This window comes from Haplochromis burtoni, unplaced genomic scaffold (assembly GCF_018398535.1).
Source record: "Haplochromis burtoni strain Fernald_Lab_line unplaced genomic scaffold, NCSU_Asbu1 Contig_1, whole genome shotgun sequence".
NCBI classification, from domain to species: domain Eukaryota; kingdom Metazoa; phylum Chordata; class Actinopteri; order Cichliformes; family Cichlidae; genus Haplochromis; species Haplochromis burtoni.
The window spans coordinates 5,049,623-5,070,533 of NW_024582362.1; the positions used below are offsets into that span (position 1 = coordinate 5,049,623).

Consider the following 20,911-nt stretch of genomic DNA (forward strand, 5'->3'; position numbering starts at 1 on the left):
CCACTCCACCCCCCCACCGGCTGCTTTGCTGTGTCTGGCTCTGTGGCGACAGGTTGTAAACCAGAAGGCCAATTTCTGCTGTCACTGTAGCCACTTAGGCAGCCATTGCTGTGCCTGAGGGCCGTGGCACTTTAAACTGTGGGCTGAATAAAACATTTAACTCTCTGTGCTCGTTCATGCACCCTTTCTCTACTTTAAAAACTGCAGCCTGTCTTCATTTTACTTCACGGTTTGACTCCACAGACTTGGCCTTTTTATCTAAATCCATGGGTTGCTGATGATGAAGACAGATGTAAGCAGTTTTGTGTAAAAGTCAGGATGAATACTCAGAGGATATTATTGATACCAGTGCAAGACCACCGGGTCTGTGAGGATTTTCTGTGTGGGGAAGAACATCAGGTTTTCAGCATCAGTGCAAGTGTTTCATCGCGCAGTAATATTTGCATGTGACTCAGATGTTCAAAAATCTTTGTTTGGCAGTGTGCAACTGTCAGGAAAAGATGCCAGCATTGCTAAAAGGAACTTATAAGCCTGGAGCCATACGCTTCCAATGAACCGGACAATTTGGAACAGGTTTTCATCTGGAGCTTGTTCTTAATTCCCCATCCCTGCTTGCAAGGTGCTTTGCATACATTTAAAAACGTTGAACGAAATTTTATTTTTGTTTCAAATTCAAACATTGGGTAAGACAACATCTGTGGAGATCAGGCTTGGCATTTTATTTTAAGAACAAGGAGTAAAAGTGGTCTTTAGGAATAGTTCTCCAGATTTCCTGATTATTTTTCCTCTGTAAATTGGCTGGTTTTTGCACATATTTTGAGTCCTGTCCTTGTGCAGTACATCCATCCATCCTTTCTCTTCCCCTTATTTCCCCTTATTCAGGGTCATGGGTGGGTACACTGTTGCAGTCACACCTATGGGCAATTTAGAATCACCAGTTAACCAGTTAGTTTGGACTGTGGGAGGAAGCTGGGGTATCCCAGAGAGATCATGAAAGGTCCCAACGATGGTAGATGGTGGATTTTAACCCAGGAGCTTCTTGCTGCAAGGCAACAGTGCTAATCACTACATGTCTGTGCTGCCCAAGAAACTTTTTTTTTCTTTATAAAGCCTAAGGAAACATTATGAATCATTAGTAGTTGTTTTTAAGCCCTTAATTACAAGCAACGTGTTGCACAAACACCTAACTTGTTCCCATTTCTTTACTTAAACCCATGAACAAAGATATTTACACCAATAATGTGATTCTCAAAGTGCCATTAGCTGAAAATGTGGCAAATCTATCCATGATGCAGAAAATAAACAGTATTTTAAAGTTTTGTGCTGGAAATAGGAATTAATCATGGAAAGACCTGACAGATGTATCTGGCCCTTCAGTTGATCCATCTGTTGTATTCTTAAGGAAGGGAAAGGCTGAGATATTCTATTTTGCACAATTGCTGAACTGAAAATCAGTGGCAACAGGTCTTATGGAGTGATGAACCCACATTTGAAATTTGTAATTAATCCATATGAAGAAGGTCAGGAGAGGAATACAACAGTGTCTACAACCATCTGTATAAGGTGGAGGCTTTGTGGTTTGGGGGAATTATGAATACAGAAAAGTACCATCAGACTTGGATCCACCATGTGGAAAACATCTGATTGGCAACAGCTTCGTTTTCCAGTATCTAAGTGACCCCAAACGCTCTACCAATGCCATAAAAAGCATAGCTGGATAGAAAAATCACTCAAGACTTTCCAACAGTACTGCATTTCTTTCCTCTGACTGTAACGTGCAAAGACCCATCCCTGCTTTGACTCTGATTGGCCTTTCTAACCAGCCATGTAATTTGAAGGCTAACTAAGCAACAAACCGCAAATCAGAAGCAGGATATGGGCAGATTACATTGTTGTGTTAATGAAATAAAAGACAGTAGACGTTTCCACACATTGCAGGTGAATAACAAACAAATAATTTTGGACACTGACATGAAACTGATCTATTGTTTTAGTTGTCTGTTGAGGGATTTGAACCTAGATGGAGGCGCTGTGTGCAAAATGCTGGCTTTTACTCTTTCTGTGGCTCACGTCTGTGTCACTACCGACTGCCGCTACAGTGTGAGGCTGGAATAAACAGACGTGACACAGGGGGTAGACATGATGTAGCAAGTATTAGAGCAGTAATTGTTTTACAGTGTAGTTGTTTCTGTGATGTTCAGATTTTGGCACCTTTTCTGTGGTGTCCTGGTTTTCCCACTCACAAACATTTTAGACAAGTGGAGGTGTGACAGAAATATGCCACGTTTGGTCGAAATATAACACATGGGAATAAACTTGACTGTTTTCATGATGTTGAAGCACTTTTTAAAGATGGCTTTGCTGCAAAGTTTAAAGTCTGTTTTTCTCCGTGAGTGTAAGTAAACAGATTCATTAGACTAATATTAAAAATACTTTTTATTATGTTATGAATTCATCTCGGAATCCCTTCGCAAGTACATCACTGAGTCTTTATTGGCCTTTAGTGTGCTAGCTTCAACATTACAGCTCTTTAAATACCTTGTGAGCACAAAGGGCTGCCACTTAGCAATATAGCAAAGGCTGTATTTGAGCAATACATTTAATTTTGAATTATTGCTGCTGATTTCCTTTGTTTTTTCCTGCAATAGTATAAGTCATGATTCGTAGTAGGCTAATTTTGACTTTTCAGCACTGTTGTCTGAATCGAGCCAGTGCACAGAGATTAACAGTCCAGCAGCTTACGTTTTTAATTGCTGCTAATTATGCAAAGTATTCAAGAGACCATTCATGGCAGTCTGAGCTGGTGTGGACCGCTCACGCTAGCAATGAAGAAGACGAGAAATTAGCCAATTTCCACTGAGAGGTGGTCTCCTTTTTTCTTTTTTAAATGCATTAAAGTTCTGATTCTTTTTGAAACGTCCATCAGAGACATGTGCGTCCTGCCTGCTTTATCACTCTGGACACATTCCCTTCTTGCTTTTCGTCTGCCAGCATCATCATAGTTTATCGGTCTCAAATATGCAACAGCCACATAGACTATTAGTGGGTTCTACTTTTGTGTACGCTGCACCAAAGGCAGTTTTTGTGTGTGCCAGAGCTTCTGTAAACGGAGTATCTTGTTTGTGACTCCTTGTTCCCGCGTCTCTCTCTCTGCATCATGGTACGTTTACTGTCACTGTGGGGCTGCCTCTTCTCCTTCCTCCATCTCTCTCTCACTCTGCCTCTTCCTTCTTCTCCCTCCTTCTCTCACTCCCTCTCCCCCTCTCTCTGGACACAGATTCAGAGCGTGATCTGATCTCCATGTAATGGGAGAGTAATAGGCACTCTGCCTTGATTGGTTGGTAATTTGGGGGAGTTATGCACAGGTGCAATTTGTAATATTTTCAGTAAATTAAATTTCTTTCTCTTCCTCTCTCCTCTCGCTCCCTCTGCAGTGCTTAACTCAAATAGGCTATTTTTTTTCTCACCCTGTCTCAAATCTGTCCTGACTTTTCCTTCCCCCTCCTCCCCCCACCTCTTTATTCACTGCTTTCTTTCCCCGTTCCTTTCTTTTCATTTTCTTTCCCTCCCCTCCCTCCCTCCTTAGCTCCTACACTTATTCTCTCTTCTCTTGGCTCGCTCTCTTTCTCTCCTCCTCTCGCCCTCCCTTTCTGTCTCTCTCTCCCTCTCTCTCTCTTTTTCTCCCCTCGTTTTATTGATGTACGCTCAGGCGCCCATTAGAGCTCCCTTTTTCCCTCTAGTGGAAATTGCAGCATGTTAATTTTCACACAAATTACGGCAATAGCAGGTATCTCTATTTGATACATTATAGCGGGAGCAATCAGAGATAATTGAGTGCCTTTCAGAGGGAGACGGCTGCATTCACTGCCGGCTCAAAGCTGCCCCATTATCGCCTAATCGCTCTTTAAACACTGAATTTTGCCGAACAAAAATTCTTGTCATAATTTTGCTTAAGTGTATTTGGAAATCACAGTCCTTTGAGCGAGGATAATTGAAATCAAATCCCTTTCACTGGAGCTGACATTTCTACATTTCCCCCCAATTGAAATTAATTTCAAAAATTGAGCATGAATATCTTCAAATAGCAGGCAATTATGCCTTTCAATGGGGAGAAATTACCGGTGCTGAATCGTTGGAGGCTTGCGGGCGAGAGCACCAGTTAAATGCCTTTGTTTCCCGCCGTGTTTGCCTAGTAAAGATTTACATATATTGACTCATTATGGTGTCTTGTGAAGCTGATCGGCGTGACTACCACAACCGGCAATAACGCTCATCGCATCTAAAAAGCTCAAGAGTTTTAAAGCCTTGTGGCCTCACAGCTGAGGGAAAAATGTATGTTTGTTTCTCTCCATCTCCCTCCCTTTCTCACTCCCTCTCTCTTTCTGCAGCTGCAGTAGCACGAGTGCTTGTAGACTCAGTATTTACAATGCATGTTTGCAGCAAAGCCAGAAAGAAGCATGCAAAGCTGAGGCCCTTGTCCGTGTCACCGGTGCTGGGATGTTTTCTGCCATGTCAAAGCCACTGGATGCTTGTAGTTTCACAGCAGTTCACACATGTTACAGCCTCTGTAACCCAAAAAAGCGGGGGGGGAACTGGCTGTGTTTTTGTTTTTGTTTGGCCTGCTCTCTCCCTCGCATGCTCGCAGAATATTGTCTGTCTGACTACCTTTCATTAACTGCTTCACTGGTGTACCTGAGCGACAGTGTAGTGCGCAAAAGTTCTCTGGAGGTCGGATATGTGCGCGCGCCTGTGTCACGTAAAAGATAGAGGCAGGTGTTTTTAAGACTGAGGAAGTCTTGAGTGCTTGTTTTATTGCGTGAAGCCATTTTAGACTGTTGCTCTGTGATTTGGATCAATTTGTATGATTTAGCCTCTTTTCTTATTTCTTACTTTTACCTTTTATTGTATACATCCTCTCCCTCACTTTATCGTCCTCCTGACACATCTTCCTTATGGCGTAACTGTGTTTTGTAGCTGGGTCGGGGTTGTGTGCATCTGTGGGGAGGCAAGGGAAGGGGGTGGGGGGGGTAGTCAGTCAGGGATGAGGGAGGCAAAGGAGCAAGGGGTACGAGGTGGGGGCTGGGGGGTCCAACACTCCCGGGAGAGAGGCAATTTCACAGCTGGTTTGCTCCTTAGGCAGTCAGGCTGAAAATGCTGCAGATTTGTGGAGCAAATTGAAATGGTGTCAGTGCAGGAACAAAGCGCCGAGCTGAATGACGAGGTAGGTGTGTGTGTGTGTGTGTGTGTGAGTGTGGGAGAGAGTGAGGTGGGGTTGAGGGGCTCTAAATTCAATAACAATCCTGTAACATTTTAGCCACGCCTTTCTGACACCTGTCAGTCAGTCAGTACGGCACGACTGGCCCGCCCACAATCAGCATTATATTGTTCAAATGTGTGTGCGCATTTTTTTTTTTCTTTCCCTAAGAGGAAGAAGCGACGCGCTGTTTGTGCCGACCGAGCTTGTTCAACCTTGGCAACCGTAACCGAGGCTCCATTATGGGATGCGCATGGTTTGGTTGTTGACTAGGCAAGTGCATCAGCGGTCAACAGCTGTGCGTGCCATGTGGGCAAGCCATAGAAAGCCATTAAACGCACACTCGCTTTCACACATCACACAGTTTGCGTATAGCTGCATTAGATACTCTTGCCACTTGATTATGCCACAGCAGTAAAAACTGAAATTACAATTACGCACATTCCCGATTGGCAGGTATAATGGGCGCACACATACTCGCTTCACTCACACACACACACACACACACACACGGATACTGACACACAGGGATTGTCGGGGGATTCTTCCTGGTGGTAATAATAAAGCACTCGGCGCACACCTGATGGCAGTGTGGGGTCGGGGCTTAGCGTGCCCTCTGCAGCGTAGCAGGGAAATGACGAGCCAATAACTGCAATTAAACATGCAGTATAATGGCTAATCAAATTGACAGCCTCGGCTGTTCACATGCCTCTCTCACAATGGCTTATCACAACAAACTATTATGAGGGAGGGTATTTCAGGCCTGATCCCCTCTTTTCGTTCGCTCTCACCATCTCTCACTTCTTTCCGAGTCTTGCTTTCTTTTGCTCTGTTTTTCTTCTTTTTTTTTCTCTCCCCTCCCTCCCTCCCACCGCTGTCTTGCTCATCCTCTCCGTCTCTTTCCCCTCTCTCCCTCTGGCAGGCTGTCGTGTGGCTCCATTTAATTGCAGTGGAGATTAACAAAGCAAGCAAATTTGTTTTCTCGCTTTACTGTGTCACACAGAGGAAGGGAGATGTTTTCAGGGAAGTATAGTCATTTGAGCTAGGTGCACCCTCTTAGAATTATCTTTAATGTGCCTGTTTTTCAAACTGGTAAACCACTTTTATTATTCTGTTGTTGATGGGTTTTTTCCCCTCCTGTCATGATCTTGACTCCGTTCTCGGCGGAGTGAATAATGGTGATTAATCACTTATTAATGCAGAAATGGAGCAGTAGTGTTGTTGGTGAGGTGGCTGGATAAGACTAGTAGTGACAGGGATATTCCACACATGCAAGAAAAATATACACGAGGCTCCTCATCCGCCTCCAAAGAACACTTTTGCCTTAATCCATATCGGGTGGGGTTTTCTTGATGAAGTAAATCTTTTTGTGTGTGTCTGTGTTCTCTCTGCAGTACTCGGAGAAGGCCCTATACAACCAGCTGTGCTTCTACAGGTTCATCTTTGACTGGGAATACGCAATCACAAAAGTACTAAATACTGACGAAAAAAGTAAGATAACACACACCCAGCATACTTGTTGCAATAAATCGAATTCATTGTTTTTCACGTGGCCTGTAGGTGGTTTTGGTTTGAGCTGCACAGTTAGAGAGCTCTTGTGTAGAAATGTCTGCCTTTACTAGAATATAACTAGTTACATGATGCAGAAACCTTGTTGTGAACAATTTCATGCAGGAACTATTGTCTTTATACTGTTTACATCCACCAGCTGAGGGGGAGTGGCATTAATGTTTACGTCCTGTCACAGTGTTAAAAGTGCTAAACCTTTTATAATGGGTGTACAGATGTTTTAATCTTCAGTGACACAGATGTTGAATGTAGACAGTAGAAAGAAAATGCTCACGATATGATGCTTGGACTTTTGTTTTTTGTGAGTAAGGTAAGTGCCATCCACTTCCATTATATCCAAAAGAAGGCTGATCTTTCCCAAACGGGCCAGCTTTTACACCAAAACAATGTACAGTTGATGATTGAACCTCACTACGGGACAAATGAAAAATTAAGGCCAAATTAATACATCAACCAATATTGATTGATGATTGATTTCTTTGTGATAAAGAATAAGTTTTGGGGCGAGTTGTCCTCCAAAGTTTTACTTTGTGTTTGTTTTGAAACTGGCTCTGCTTTTGTAAATTTAGTCATATTTTATTCATTTTTCTTCCTTCTCTGCTATACAGCCACTGAAAGTGAAATCAAGTTAGTAGAGCCACTGCTGAACTTTGAATTTTAATGTCCTAACAAAGCTTCCTCACAAATACATGTACAACATAGCATTAGCAATCAATGTCTTAACATAAACCTTTTACCCAGGCTGCACTTAAAATATTCACCAGTGATGTGACACACACACATGTGCGCTCACACACACACACACACAAAAGTAGCGGAGCCTGGGCATTGGATATGGGAAGGGGGGTTAAGGACATTCAGCTCCTCGACTCGACAGCCCTAATTTAGGAGTCGGATTCAATCACACACACATACAGAATGCAAAACGCTCCAATCACTAGAAGAAAGAAGGAGAGAGCCCTCCATCGCTCTGCCTCTACCCCTACCCTCACTGTCCATCTCTACTGCTTTCTCTCCCTTGCTCTCTCTGTCTTTTTGCTCTCTCTCTCTCCCCCTCTCTTGGACAGGCACTCGTTTGGCTGTGTTGATTGAAAACAGGTTTTAGATTTGGGGAAATGATAGGGGGAGTAATGGGCGCGCTGACGAAAGGATAGCCCTTCTCATATAATGGGACATGGAGCGTATATTTCCCCCCTTGGACTCAAATAGACGCTACTCCAGTGATCTGGGCGCACTCAGTAGGCGTCAGCCGCAAGGCCTCTTTACCCATAGTTCTCCCTGATTGATGTCACTTGATTAGAAAGGGCCGCTGGGCCGAGTGATTTATTTATTTGATTAAATTTTGTATGTATGTATGTTATTTATGTATGTATGCTTGAATGCTGCGTGTGTGCACACTGGGACCTGAGTAAGGCAGGGAAAGAGTGAGACAGCAGAGTTAAATATAACGTGTAATCAACAGATGACCACTCAGAAGATGGAGGGAGCTAAAATGGAGGGATTGGACCATTGTGGAGGAGTGGGGGGAGACTAACATGATTATAGCCTACATTTTTTTGCTTTTATTTCCGTCTTCGCCCAGATGCAAGAAATCGTCGCCAATCAATCCTCGACTCTTTCTTTATGCTCCTGTGCTTTGCAGTGTTTTTGATCTCTTTGAACTTTCTCGTCCACAGTTTCTCATTTTTGTGTTTCACGGTGCAATACTGTAGAGTATATCCACTATAAGGGTACAGAGTTTACTATACAGTGTTCAGTAAACAGCAAATGGTTGGATGGTTGTGGGTTTGTTTAACATCTGAACTTGTGATTCTTGAAAGCTTTTTGATTTGAGATATTTATCTGTTCAGTTAAGTATCAGAGGGGCTGTTAATCTGCTTCAGCTGCTTTGGAGTTTATGACTATGAGACAACTCCTAACACGGCAATGTATTTACAGACCACTGACACATTTTCCTCCATATTTTCTGGGTGAATATTACTAATGATAATATGAGGAGATACATGGACCTGGCAGAGGTTCCAAAGGTAGTCCACCTCCTCCAGGATGGCACATCAATATGTGGCATTGGCAAAAGGTTTCCTGTGTCTCACAGCACAGTCTCAGCAGCATTTAGATTCCAGACACTTAGTCTAGCAGAGTTAGACAGGGCAGTAGAAGATCCTTAATCCAACAGCAAACCTGGTATCTGCTCCTTTGCCCAAGGAGGAACAGGAAGAGCACTGCCAGAGCTACAAAATTAACTCCAGCAGGCCACAGGTGTGAATGTCTCTGACCAAGTAATCAGAAACAGACTTCATTAGGGTGGCGTAGTGGGCCCTGGGCTCACTGCACTGTACAACCTGATTGGCATTTGCCTTTGAATACCAGCACTGGCAGGTCAACCTCTGGCACCCTGTGCTTTTCACAAATGACAGCAGGTTCACACTGAGCACATGTGACAGATGTGAAAGGGTCTGGAGAAGTCGTGAAGCCTATAACATCGGTAAGCATGACCAGTTTGGTGGTGGATCAGTGATGGTCTGTGGATGTATATCCTTGTAGGGACACAGACTTCTACAGGCACCCTGACTACCATTAGCTACCAGGATCAAATCGTTGGACCTACTGTCAAGACCCAGGTGCACTGGATCCTGGGTTCCTCCTGGTGCACAATGTCTGGCCTCATGTGGTGATCTATGCAGGCATTTCCTGGATGACAAAGGGATTGATACCACTGACTGGTCCCCAATCTCACCTGACTAAAATCCAATTTAAAAAACAAAAACTGGGACGTTATGTTTCAGCCCATCCAACACCAGCAGGTTGTATCTCAGGCTCAGTGATGCGATGTTCCAATTAAGTGCAGAGATCCACTTAGAGCAAAAACTAAAACTCTGCTTATTAATTCATCCTGATTATTTGTGCCGATTTCAGCTTGTTGTCAATTCTCAGCTGGGAAACTACTGTTAGCTCCCTTTTAGAGCAACACTGAGTAAGGTGTAGTGCACACACTGTTCTCATCTCATGGCCAGAAATTTTATTCCTGCCAATATGACAAGAGCTCATTGTCAGTATAAAAAAAGAAATGTAGCAGACATTACAAATCACACTAATAATTGCCGTGTTTCTTCAGGTTAAACATGAGCATGTTGCAGATGTAGAGTACAAAGAGTAGCTACAAGTGTGGAGAGAAGCGGTCCAGTTTCCTCTTGACATGGTAGAAAACGTGCCTCAGTGAAGGGTCACAGATCAGTGGATACACAGATCAGAAGGGTCCTGGAGGGATGTGATGAGCCACCAGACGGTGGTCTTAACTGCAAGTGGAAGTCATGTTAACTTGTTACTCTACTCACTCACCAGACCGCAGCACAATCCGCTGTTCTTCACCACACTTGGATGGTTTACTTTCATAAATCACATCTCCACTGTTCCATTTTCTCTTTTCATGCTTCTTCCCCTAAAACCTGTTTGAGAGACAGAATGTGTGACTGTACGCTGTCTGTCACACCCAGTGTTGTTCTGCACTGCCCAGCACTCTGCAAAGTTAACACTGACATGACAGATGCAGTGATAGCTGCGATTCTGGGGATTCGCCTATTAATTGTTGGGCAGCTCCTGCATGGTCAAACTTCTCTTGCTGCTCTAATGCCCTGATGCTAGAAACCATCAAGGTGACAGCTCTCAAACAGCTATGTTAGGAATACTGATCTATCTAAATTAAAAAGTGAAAATAACGATGACATTGAGGCCACATTTATCAAACCTCTGTCAATAATTCAACATGTCATGTTTCAGTCATCACACATACATCACTGTGTTAACAGTGTTTTGCTTTGTGTGTCTGTATCCATTAATCCTGTCTAGAAATACTAACAAACCAAATGTGTCCACTGCAGTTCTGTGCAAAAGTCTTGAGCCACCCTTCATTTCTTTTCATTTACATTCAAGGATCCAGACTTTCTTTTAACCTTTTAAAGTGGTCTTGAGAAAAAGTTCTCCAGGTTTTCTGAAGATCTTTCAAAGTTTTTCTTTGTACACTGGTTGCTTTTTCACTTATTTTCAGTCCAGTCCATGCACCCGACCATTTTCAGTGACACTGGATGCTGGCCTATGAGTCATTCAAGCATAAAAAAGGCACCTATATTTAGAGCGGGGTCATATGACCAAAAATATTTATCATGATATACATTTGAAAATTTGCAATAACGATATAACTGACGATATAATTGACACTAGACAAAATACTTTACAACTCCACAACTTTAATAGTGCAAAAAAAACCCATAAATGTATTTTCACTTAAACAAGCAGCTGTTTTTTATGTGCATTAAAGTTATACTTAAACATCTACATGCTCCCACTGGCACAGATTATAAACAACAACAAAATAAACTATCACAGCTATGCAGATGACACACAAATATATATCACAATGTCACCAGGAGACCGAGGCCCTGTACAGGCTCTTGGTAAATGCATTGAGGAAATTAATGACTGGTTGTGCCACAATTTTCTCCAGCTAAACAAAAACAAAACTGAGGTAATAGTCTTTGGCGCCAAAGAAAAACGATTACAGGTCACCAGAGAACTTCAATCTATACATCTAAAAACCACAAACCAGGCGAGAAATTTGGGTGTAGTGATGGATGCAGACCTAAACTTAGAAAAACACATTAAGACAATAACAAAGTCAGCTTACTATCACCTCAAGAATATTCAAGGATAAAAGATCTGATGTCTCAACAGGACCTGGAAAAACTAGTCCATGCATTCATCTTTAGTAGGCTTGATTACTGTAACAGCATCTTTACAGGTCTACCTAAAAAATCAGTCAGACAACTACAGCTCATTCAGAACTCTGCTGCTCGAGTCCTCACTAAGACCAAAAAAGTGGACCACATCAGTCCAGCTCTGAGGTCTTTACACTGGCTGCCTGTACGTCAGAGGATAGACTTTAAAGTTCTGATGCTGGCCTATAAAGCTCTGAATGGTTTAGGACCAAAATACATCAGTGACCTCCTGACCCAGTATGAACCTTCCAGATCCCTCAGGTCATCTGGATCCGGTCTTTTATCAGTTCCCAGAGTCAGAACCAGACACGGAGAAGCTGCATTCAGCTTTTATGCTCCTTATATCTGGAACAAACTCCCAGAAAGCCTCAGATCAGCTGAAACACTCAGTTTATTTAAATCCAGGTTGAAGACTCACCTGTTCTCAGCTGCATTTGAATAAAGCACCAAATCCACACTTTTAAGCTTAAATTTCAAAACTTACATTTAACTACTGATTTTATCTACTGTTCTGATTTTATCTGTTTTGATTTTATATACTGTTGTTTGTTTGTTTGTTTGTTTGTTTGTTTAATTAGTTAGTTAGTTAGTTTGCTTGTTTTAATCAATTTTAAATCATGCTTTTTATTTGTTCTTGTTTCTAATGTCTCTGTAAAGCACTTTGAATCACCTTGTTGTTGAATTGTGCTATACAAATAAACTTGCCTTGCCTTGCTATATAAAAATTAACAGTGCAAATGCAAATTCCTTGCTGACAGTTTAACCAAAAGGCATTTCCAGTGGAAATTGGCCGACATATCCTCAGCATAACCATGTATAATATCCACAAAACTTAAAAAGAGGTTATACACACACAATACGGTAATATTATGTTGAAGCACAGTACGTATCACTCCGCTGAGGCTCCTGCCTACGATAGCCGTAATGCTCCGACAATCCATCAAGCGGTGCGGCTTCGTAGCTTAGCAAAGTCGTACTAAAACATTTGACAGATTTTCGAGCGCCGTGTACACTAAAATCGTTTCGAGGTCAGTAAACACAACCAGAATTCATACATAAGGCACACGGGATTATAAGGGGCACTGTCGATTTTCAGAAAAATCAAAGGATTGATTTTAAGTGTGCCGTATTTTCCAAAAAACACGGTAATAACGACGGCCCGCTAGCATGCTCTACCAAAAATAGTGCTTTGTTGTGTATCTGACGGACGAAAGCTAAACCAGTTCCACACCACTGAAGTTGCAGCATTTTTACAAACCAGTTCTGGTTCATCCGTTCATTCAACGATCCGCTTTCGCTCTTCTCATTCTCAGTGCCGCCATTGCGTATGAAAACAAAGGCACTGCACATGCGTGTTTTACCCATATTCTATCGCCATATTTCATTTTCTTATCGTTGCCCAACATTATACTGGTATTACCGTGAACGGTACGATATGGCCCTGCCCTACCTACAGTGGGGCAAAAAAGTATTTAGTCAGCCACCGATTGTGCAAGTTCCCCCACCTAAAATGATGACAGAGGTCAGTAATTTGCACCAGAGGTACACTTCAACTGTGAGAGACAGAATGTGAAAAAAAAATCCATGAATCCACATGGTAGGATTTGTAAAGAATTTATTCGTAAATCAGGGTGGAAAATAAGTATTTGGTCAATAACAAAAATACAACTCAATACTTTGTAACATAACCTTTGTTGGCAATAACAGAGGTCAAACGTTTACTATAGGTCTTTACCAGGTTTGCACACACAGTAGCTGGTATTTTGGCCCATTCCTCCATGCAGATCTTCTCGAGAGCAGTGATGTTTTGGGGCTGTCGCCGAGCAACACGGACTTTCAACTCCCGCCACAGATTTTCTATGGGGTTGAGGTCTGGAGACTGGCTAGGCCACTCCAGGACTTTCAAATGCTTCTTACGGAGCCACTCCTTTGTTGCCCGGGCGGTGTGTTTTGGATCATTGTCATGTTGGAAGACCCAGCCTCGTTTCATCTTCAAAGTTCTCACTGATGGAAGGAGGTTTTGGCTCAAAATCTCAGATACATGGCCCCATTCATTCTGTCCTTAACACGGATCAGTCGTCCTGTCCCCTTGGCAGAAAAACAGCCCCATAGCATGATGTTTCCACCCCCATGCTTCACAGTAGGTATGGTGTTCTTGGGATGCAACTCAGTATTCTTCTTCCTCCAAACACGACGAGTTGAGTTTATACCAAAAAGTTCTACTTTGGTTTCATCTGACCACATGACATTCTCCCAATCCTCTGCTGTATCATCCATGTGCTCTCTGGCAAACTTCAGACGGGCCTGGACATGCACTGGCTTCAGCAGCGGAACACGTCTGGCACTGCGGGATTTGATTCCCTGCCGTTGTAGTGTGTTACTGATGGTGACCTTTGTTACTTTGGTCCCAGCTCTCTGCAGGTCATTCACCAGGTCCCCCCGTGTGGTTCTGGGATCTTTGCTCACCGTTCTCATGATCATTTTGACCCCACGGGATGAGATCTTGCGTGGAGCCCCAGATCGAGGGAGATTATCAGTGGTCTTGTATGTCTTCCATTTTCTGATGATTGCTCCCACAGTTGATTTTTTCACACCAAGCTGCTTGCCTATTGTAGATTCACTCTTCCCAGTCTGGTGCAGGTCTACAATACTTTTCCTGGTGTCCTTCGAAAGCTCTTTGGTCTTGGCCATGGCGGAGTTTGGAGTCTGACTGTTTGAGGCTGTGGACAGGTGTCTTTTATACAGATGATGAGTTCAAACAGGTGCCATTCATACAGGTAACGAGTGGGGGACAGAAAAGCTTCTTACAGAAGACGTTACAGGTCTGTGAGAGCCAGAGATTTTCCTTGTTTGAGGTGACCAAATACTTATTTTCCACCCTAATTTACGAATAAATTCTTTACAAATCCTACCATGTGGATTCATGGATTTTTTTTTCACATTCTGTCTCTCACAGTTGAAGTGTACCTCTGGTGCAAATTACTGACCTCTGTCATCATTTTAAGTGGGGGAACTTGCACAATCGGTGGCTGACTAAATACTTTTTTGCCCCACTGTATATTAAGTGTTGTGTACACATGACAGATGACTTAGCAAACAACCAGTTTGTATCTTAAGGCACTTTATTATCAGCCTGTCACAAACATACAAATATAAATATATAAGTGTACAAGTATACAACTATATAGTCAATAAGCTTCCTTAAGAAAAATGGGGGGTGGAGAGATCCAGTAAAGACCTGAGAGATCAGGTTGACCTAGTTGATCCTTCTGCAGTTTCCTGAAGCCTTATCAGAAATGGTCTCAGTGGAAGAGTGGCTGTCAAGATGCCATTTTTAAAGGCTGAGGCATCTCTAATTACACAACAACTCAACTGAACAACTGGACTGAAAATCAGTGGTAGCAGGCTTTATGGAGTGATGAGTCCAAATTAGAATTTTTTAGTTAAAATCAGGGTGTATGGAGGCAATTAGGAGAGGGATGCAACATAAGGTGTCCACAGCCATCTGTGCGAAGGTTTGGGCTTTCATTTCAGCTAATGGTTTTGGCGACCTTGTCAAAAATGATGGAAATATTCATACAAAAAAAAGTATTGTCAGATCAGCAAAATCTTCATTTTTCAGCATGGCTGTGATCCAAACACACTGCCAAAGCAGTAAAGGATACCTGGATAGAAAAATAAAAAACCACTAGCCCTTTTCCACTAAAATCTGCTTGGAATTAATCGGCTGACTCTGTTTTTAGGGTTTTCATTTAGGTGGTAGTACCTGGTACTAGGTACTTTTTTTTTAGTACCTACTCAAGACAAAATAAACTATCACAGCTATGCAGATGACACACAAATATATATCACAATGTCACCAGGAGACCGAGGCCCTGTACAGGCTCTTGGTAAATGCATTGAGGAAATTAATGACTGGTTGTGCCACAATTTTCTCCAGCTAAACAAAAACAAAACTGAGGTAATAGTCTTTGGCGCCAAAGAAAAACGATTACAGGTCACCAGAGAACTTCAATCTATACATCTAAAAACCACAAACCAGGCGAGAAATTTGGGTGTAGTGATGGATGCAGACCTAAACTTAGAAAAACACATTAAGACAATAACAAAGTCAGCTTACTATCACCTCAAGAATATATCAAGGATAAAAGATCTGATGTCTCAACAGGACCTGGAAAAACTAGTCCATGCATTCATCTTTAGTAGGCTTGATTACTGTAACAGCATCTTTACAGGTCTACCTAAAAAATCAGTCAGACAACTACAGCTCATTCAGAACTCTGCTGCTCGAGTCCTCACTAAGACCAAAAAAGTGGACCACATCAGTCCAGCTCTGAGGTCTTTACACTGGCTGCCTGTCCGTCAGAGGATAGACTTTAAAGTTCTGATGCTGGCCTATAAAGCTCTGAATGGTTTAGGACCAAAATACATCAGTGACCTCCTGACCCAGTATGAACCTTCCAGATCCCTCAGGTCATCTGGATCCGGTCTTTTATCAGTTCCCAGAGTCAGAACCAGACACGGAGAAGCTGCATTCAGCTTTTATGCTCCTTATATCTGGAACAAACTCCCAGAAAGCCTCAGATCAGCTGAAACACTCAGTTTATTTAAATCCAGGTTGAAGACTCACCTGTTCTCAGCTGCATTTGAATAAAGCACCAAATCCACACTTTTAAGCTTAAATTTCAAAACTTACATTTAACTACTGATTTTATCTACTGTTCTGATTTTATCTGTTTTGATTTTATATACTGTTGTTTGTTTGTTTGTTTGTTTGTTAATTAGTTAGTTAGTTAGTTTGCTTGTTTTAATCAATTTTAAATCATGCTTTTTATTTGTTCTTGTTTCTAATGTCTCTGTAAAGCACTTTGAATCACCTTGTTGTTGAATTGTGCTATACAAATAAACTTGCCTTGCCTTGCCTTAAAAATTTAACAGTGCAAATGCAAATTCCTTGCTGACAGTTTAACCAAAAGGCATTTCCAGTGGAAATTGGCCGACATATCCTCAGCATAACCATGTATAATATCCACAAAACTTAAAAAGAGGTTATACACACACAATACGGTAATATTATGTTGAAGCACAGTACGTATCACTCCGCGAGGCTCCTGCCTACGATAGCCGTAATGCTCCGACAATCCATCAAGCGGTGCGGCTTCGTAGCTTAGCAAAGTCGTACTAAAACATTTGACAGATTTTCGAGCACCGTGTACCACATAAAATCGTTTCGAGGTCAGTAAACACAACCAGAATTCATACATAAGGCACACGGGATTATAAGGGGCACTGTCGATTTTCAGAAAAATCAAAGGATTGATTTTAAGTGTGCCGTATTTTCCAAAAACACGGTAATAACGACGGCCCGCTAGCATGCTCTACCAAAAATAGTGCTTTGTTGTGTATCTGACGGACGAAAGCTAAACCAGTTCCACACCACTGAAGTTGCAGCATTTTTACAAACCAGTTCTGGTTCATCCGTTTCATTCAACGATCCGCTTTCGCTCTTCTCATTCTCAGTTGCCGCCATCTGCGTATGAAAACAAAGGCACTGCACATGCGTGTTTTACCCATATTCTATCGCCATATTTCATTTTCTTATCGTTGCCCAACATTATACTGGTATTACCGTGAACGGTACGATATGGCCCTGCCCTACCTACAGTGGGGCAAAAAAGTATTTAGTCAGCCACCGATTGTGCAAGTTCCCCCACCTAAAATGATGACAGAGGTCAGTAATTTGCACCAGAGGTACACTTCAACTGTGAGAGACAGAATGTGAAAAAAAATCCATGAATCCACATGGTAGGATTTGTAAAGAATTTATTCGTAAATCAGGGTGGAAAATAAGTATTTGGTCAATAACAAAAATACAACTCAATACTTTGTAACATAACCTTTGTTGGCAATAACAGAGGTCAAACGTTTACTATAGGTCTTTACCAGGTTTGCACACACAGTAGCTGGTATTTTGGCCCATTCCTCCATGCAGATCTTCTCGAGAGCAGTGATGTTTTGGGGCTGTCGCCGAGCAACACGGACTTTCAACTCCCGCCACAGATTTTCTATGGGGTTGAGGTCTGGAGACTGGCTAGGCCACTCCAGGACTTTCAAATGCTTCTTACTCCTTTGTTGCCCGGGCGGTGTGTTTTGGATCATTGTCATGTTGGAAGACCCAGCCTCGTTTCATCTTCAAAGTTCTCACTGATGGAAGGAGGTTTTGGCTCAAAATCTCACGATACATGGCCCCATTCATTCTGTCCTTAACACGGATCAGTCGTCCTGTCCCCTTGGCAGAAAAACAGCCCCATAGCATGATGTTTCCACCCCCATGCTTCACAGTAGGTATGGTGTTCTTGGGATGCAACTCAGTATTCTTCTTCCTCCAAACACGACGAGTTGAGTTTATACCAAAAAGTTCTACTTTGGTTTCATCTGACCACATGACATTCTCCCAATCCTCTGCTGTATCATCCATGTGCTCTCTGGCAAACTTCAGACGGGCCTGGACATGCACTGGCTTCAGCAGCGGAACACGTCTGGCACTGCGGGATTTGATTCCCTGCCGTTGTAGTGTGTTACTGATGGTGACCTTTGTTACTTTGGTCCCAGCTCTCTGCAGGTCATTCACCAGGTCCCCCCGTGTGGTTCTGGGATCTTTGCTCACCGTTCTCATGATCATTTTGACCCCACGGGATGAGATCTTGCGTGGAGCCCCAGATCGAGGGAGATTATCAGTGGTCTTGTATGTCTTCCATTTTCTGATGATTGCTCCCACAGTTGATTTTTTCACACCAAGCTGCTTGCCTATTGTAGATTCACTCTTCCCAGTCTGGTGCAGGTCTACAATACTTTTCCTGGTGTCCTTCGAAAGCTCTTTGGTCTTGGCCATGGCGGAGTTTGGAGTCTGACTGTTTGAGGCTGTGGACAGGTGTCTTTTATACAGATGATGAGTTCAAACAGGTGCCATTCATACAGGTAACGAGTGGGGGACAGAAAAGCTTCTTACAGAAGACGTTACAGGTCTGTGAGAGCCAGAGATTTTCCTTGTTTGAGGTGACCAAATACTTATTTTCCACCCTAATTTACGAATAAATTCTTTACAAATCCTACCATGTGAATTCATGGATTTTTTTTTCACATTCTGTCTCTCACAGTTGAAGTGTACCTCTGGTGCAAATTACTGACCTCTGTCATCATTTTAAGTGGGGGAACTTGCACAATCGGTGGCTGACTAAATACTTTTTTGCCCCACTGTATATTAAGTGTTGTGTACACATGACAGATGACTTAGCAAACAACCAGTTTGTATCTTAAGGCACTTTATTATCAGCCTGTCACAAACATACAAATATAAATATATAAGTGTACAAGTATACAACTATATAGTCAATAAGCTTCCTTAAGAAAAATGGGGGGTGGAGAGATCCAGTAAAGACCTGAGAGATCAGGTTGACCTAGTTGATCCTTCTGCAGTTTTCTGAAGCCTTATCAGAAATGGTCTCAGTGGAAGAGTGGCTGTCAAGATGCCATTTTTAAAGGCTGAGGCATCTCTAATTACACAACAACTCAACTGAACAACTGGACTGAAAATCAGTGGTAGCAGGCTTTATGGAGTGATGAGTCCAAATTAGAATTTTTTAGTTAAAATCAGGGTGTATGGAGGCAATTAGGAGAGGGATGCAACATAAGGTGTCCACAGCCATCTGTGCGAAGGTTTGGGCTTTCATTTCAGCTAATGGTTTTGGCGACCTTGTCAAAAATGATGGAAATATTCATACAAAAAAAAGTATTGTCAGATCAGCAAAATCTTCATTTTTCAGCATGGCTGTGATCCAAACACACTGCCAAAGCAGTAAAGGATACCTGGATAGAAAAATAAAAAACCACTAGCCCTTTTCCACTAAAATCTGCTTGGAATTAATCGGCTGACTCTGTTTTTAGGGTTTTCATTTAGGTGGTAGTACCTGGTACTAGGTACTTTTTTTTTAGTACCTACTCAAGACTTTTGCACAGCACTGCAAATTACTAATATACAACACACGCAACTCATTTCCTCAAAGTCAGCAAAATATAGACATGCGCACGCTCACGCTGCTATAAAATATAGGTTTACGGTGTTATCCCTCAGTCCTGGGGCAGTAATAACCCATATTACTGCATTACACACCCAGGGGCCAGCACTGCTCAGATTACAGGGAGCAGACATATGATCCTATACTCTATACTGTGTCACTGTATACCAGCACTGATTTATGAGCATTGTTTTTCCACAAACACCATCTAGGCTTTATTAATATAATTTTTTCTGGGTGGTGAGCGGAGACAGAGTGCTGCTACTAAAAAGAGCTGGTCTGGCTCTGTTTGGGCTCAAGTTTTTGTTTTCGACTCTTGAAGGAAATCAAGATTTTAGAATGAAACGTTACTCAAACTGAGTCATCTTTTGGCAGCTGGGCCCATTAAGGATCAAAGTGCTGCCGATTTGCTAGGCAGTCACCTTAAAACACCTGTGGGAGCTTGTTGTGAAGCGTCATCTAATTAAATGTATAGAATCAGCAGTCAAATCTGTTTTGTTTGTTTTTTTTAAATATTTTTTTATGCTGTTTTTTTTCTTGCAGAAGTCGCAGGTTTAAGTTCAGGATTCCTCTTGTTATGTCTGAGAAAACAAAAACCATCTATTTTTATGCTATTTAGGTATTATCGCCTTATCAATGTCTATCATCCAGCACTGTAACTCTACCAGCCTTACTGTAGCACTGCCTGACTTCTTCTTTCAGCCCTCCTCCCGTCCTCTGCTTCTACCTCTGTCTTGCCAGCCACCTGCATCTCCTCTCTCGCCACATCTCTTTGGCCTCTCTCTTTTCCTCTTGCCTGGCAGCTCCATCTCGCATGTTCTTCTCCCAGTACACACGCTCTGCACATCCAAACCAATTCAGTCTGGCATGTCTCACTTTGTCCCTGAGCTGTCCATCTGATACACACATTTCTAATAGTGTCCATCTCCGTCACAGCCAACACAAAACTCAGCATCTTTAACTCACCTGCCTCCAGCTCCGCCTCCCGTCTCCAACCGATACAACGTACATCATCTCTCTACCATCGTGTAAAATATTCCTTTCACACTTTCGGTGGTAAATCACTCCCGACATGCTTCTCCATCCACTCCACCCTGCCTGCACTCAGCTTGCAAAGCATGAAATGTTTCTTTATTGCTATAAACATATATTCATGTCATTTTGCTATTCTGCACACCTGCTGATAAAAATACTTACCAGCCTACGAAATGTGCATTCGTCTCGTAGGGCTGCTCAATTAA

General features: G+C 42.4%; 1 protein-coding gene across 2 annotated transcripts in view; it reads left to right on the forward strand.

The window, feature by feature from the left end:
• pola1 (polymerase (DNA directed), alpha 1) overlaps positions 1-20,911 on the forward strand; it is a 66,948-nt gene that overhangs the window by 39,635 nt on the left and 6,402 nt on the right. For both annotated transcript variants that reach the window (XM_005912115.2, XM_005912116.2), the window contains exon 36: positions 6,649-6,745. In XM_005912115.2, coding sequence (XP_005912177.1) covers positions 6,649-6,745 — 97 coding nt within the window. The remainder of the gene's footprint in view (positions 1-6,648; positions 6,746-20,911) is intronic.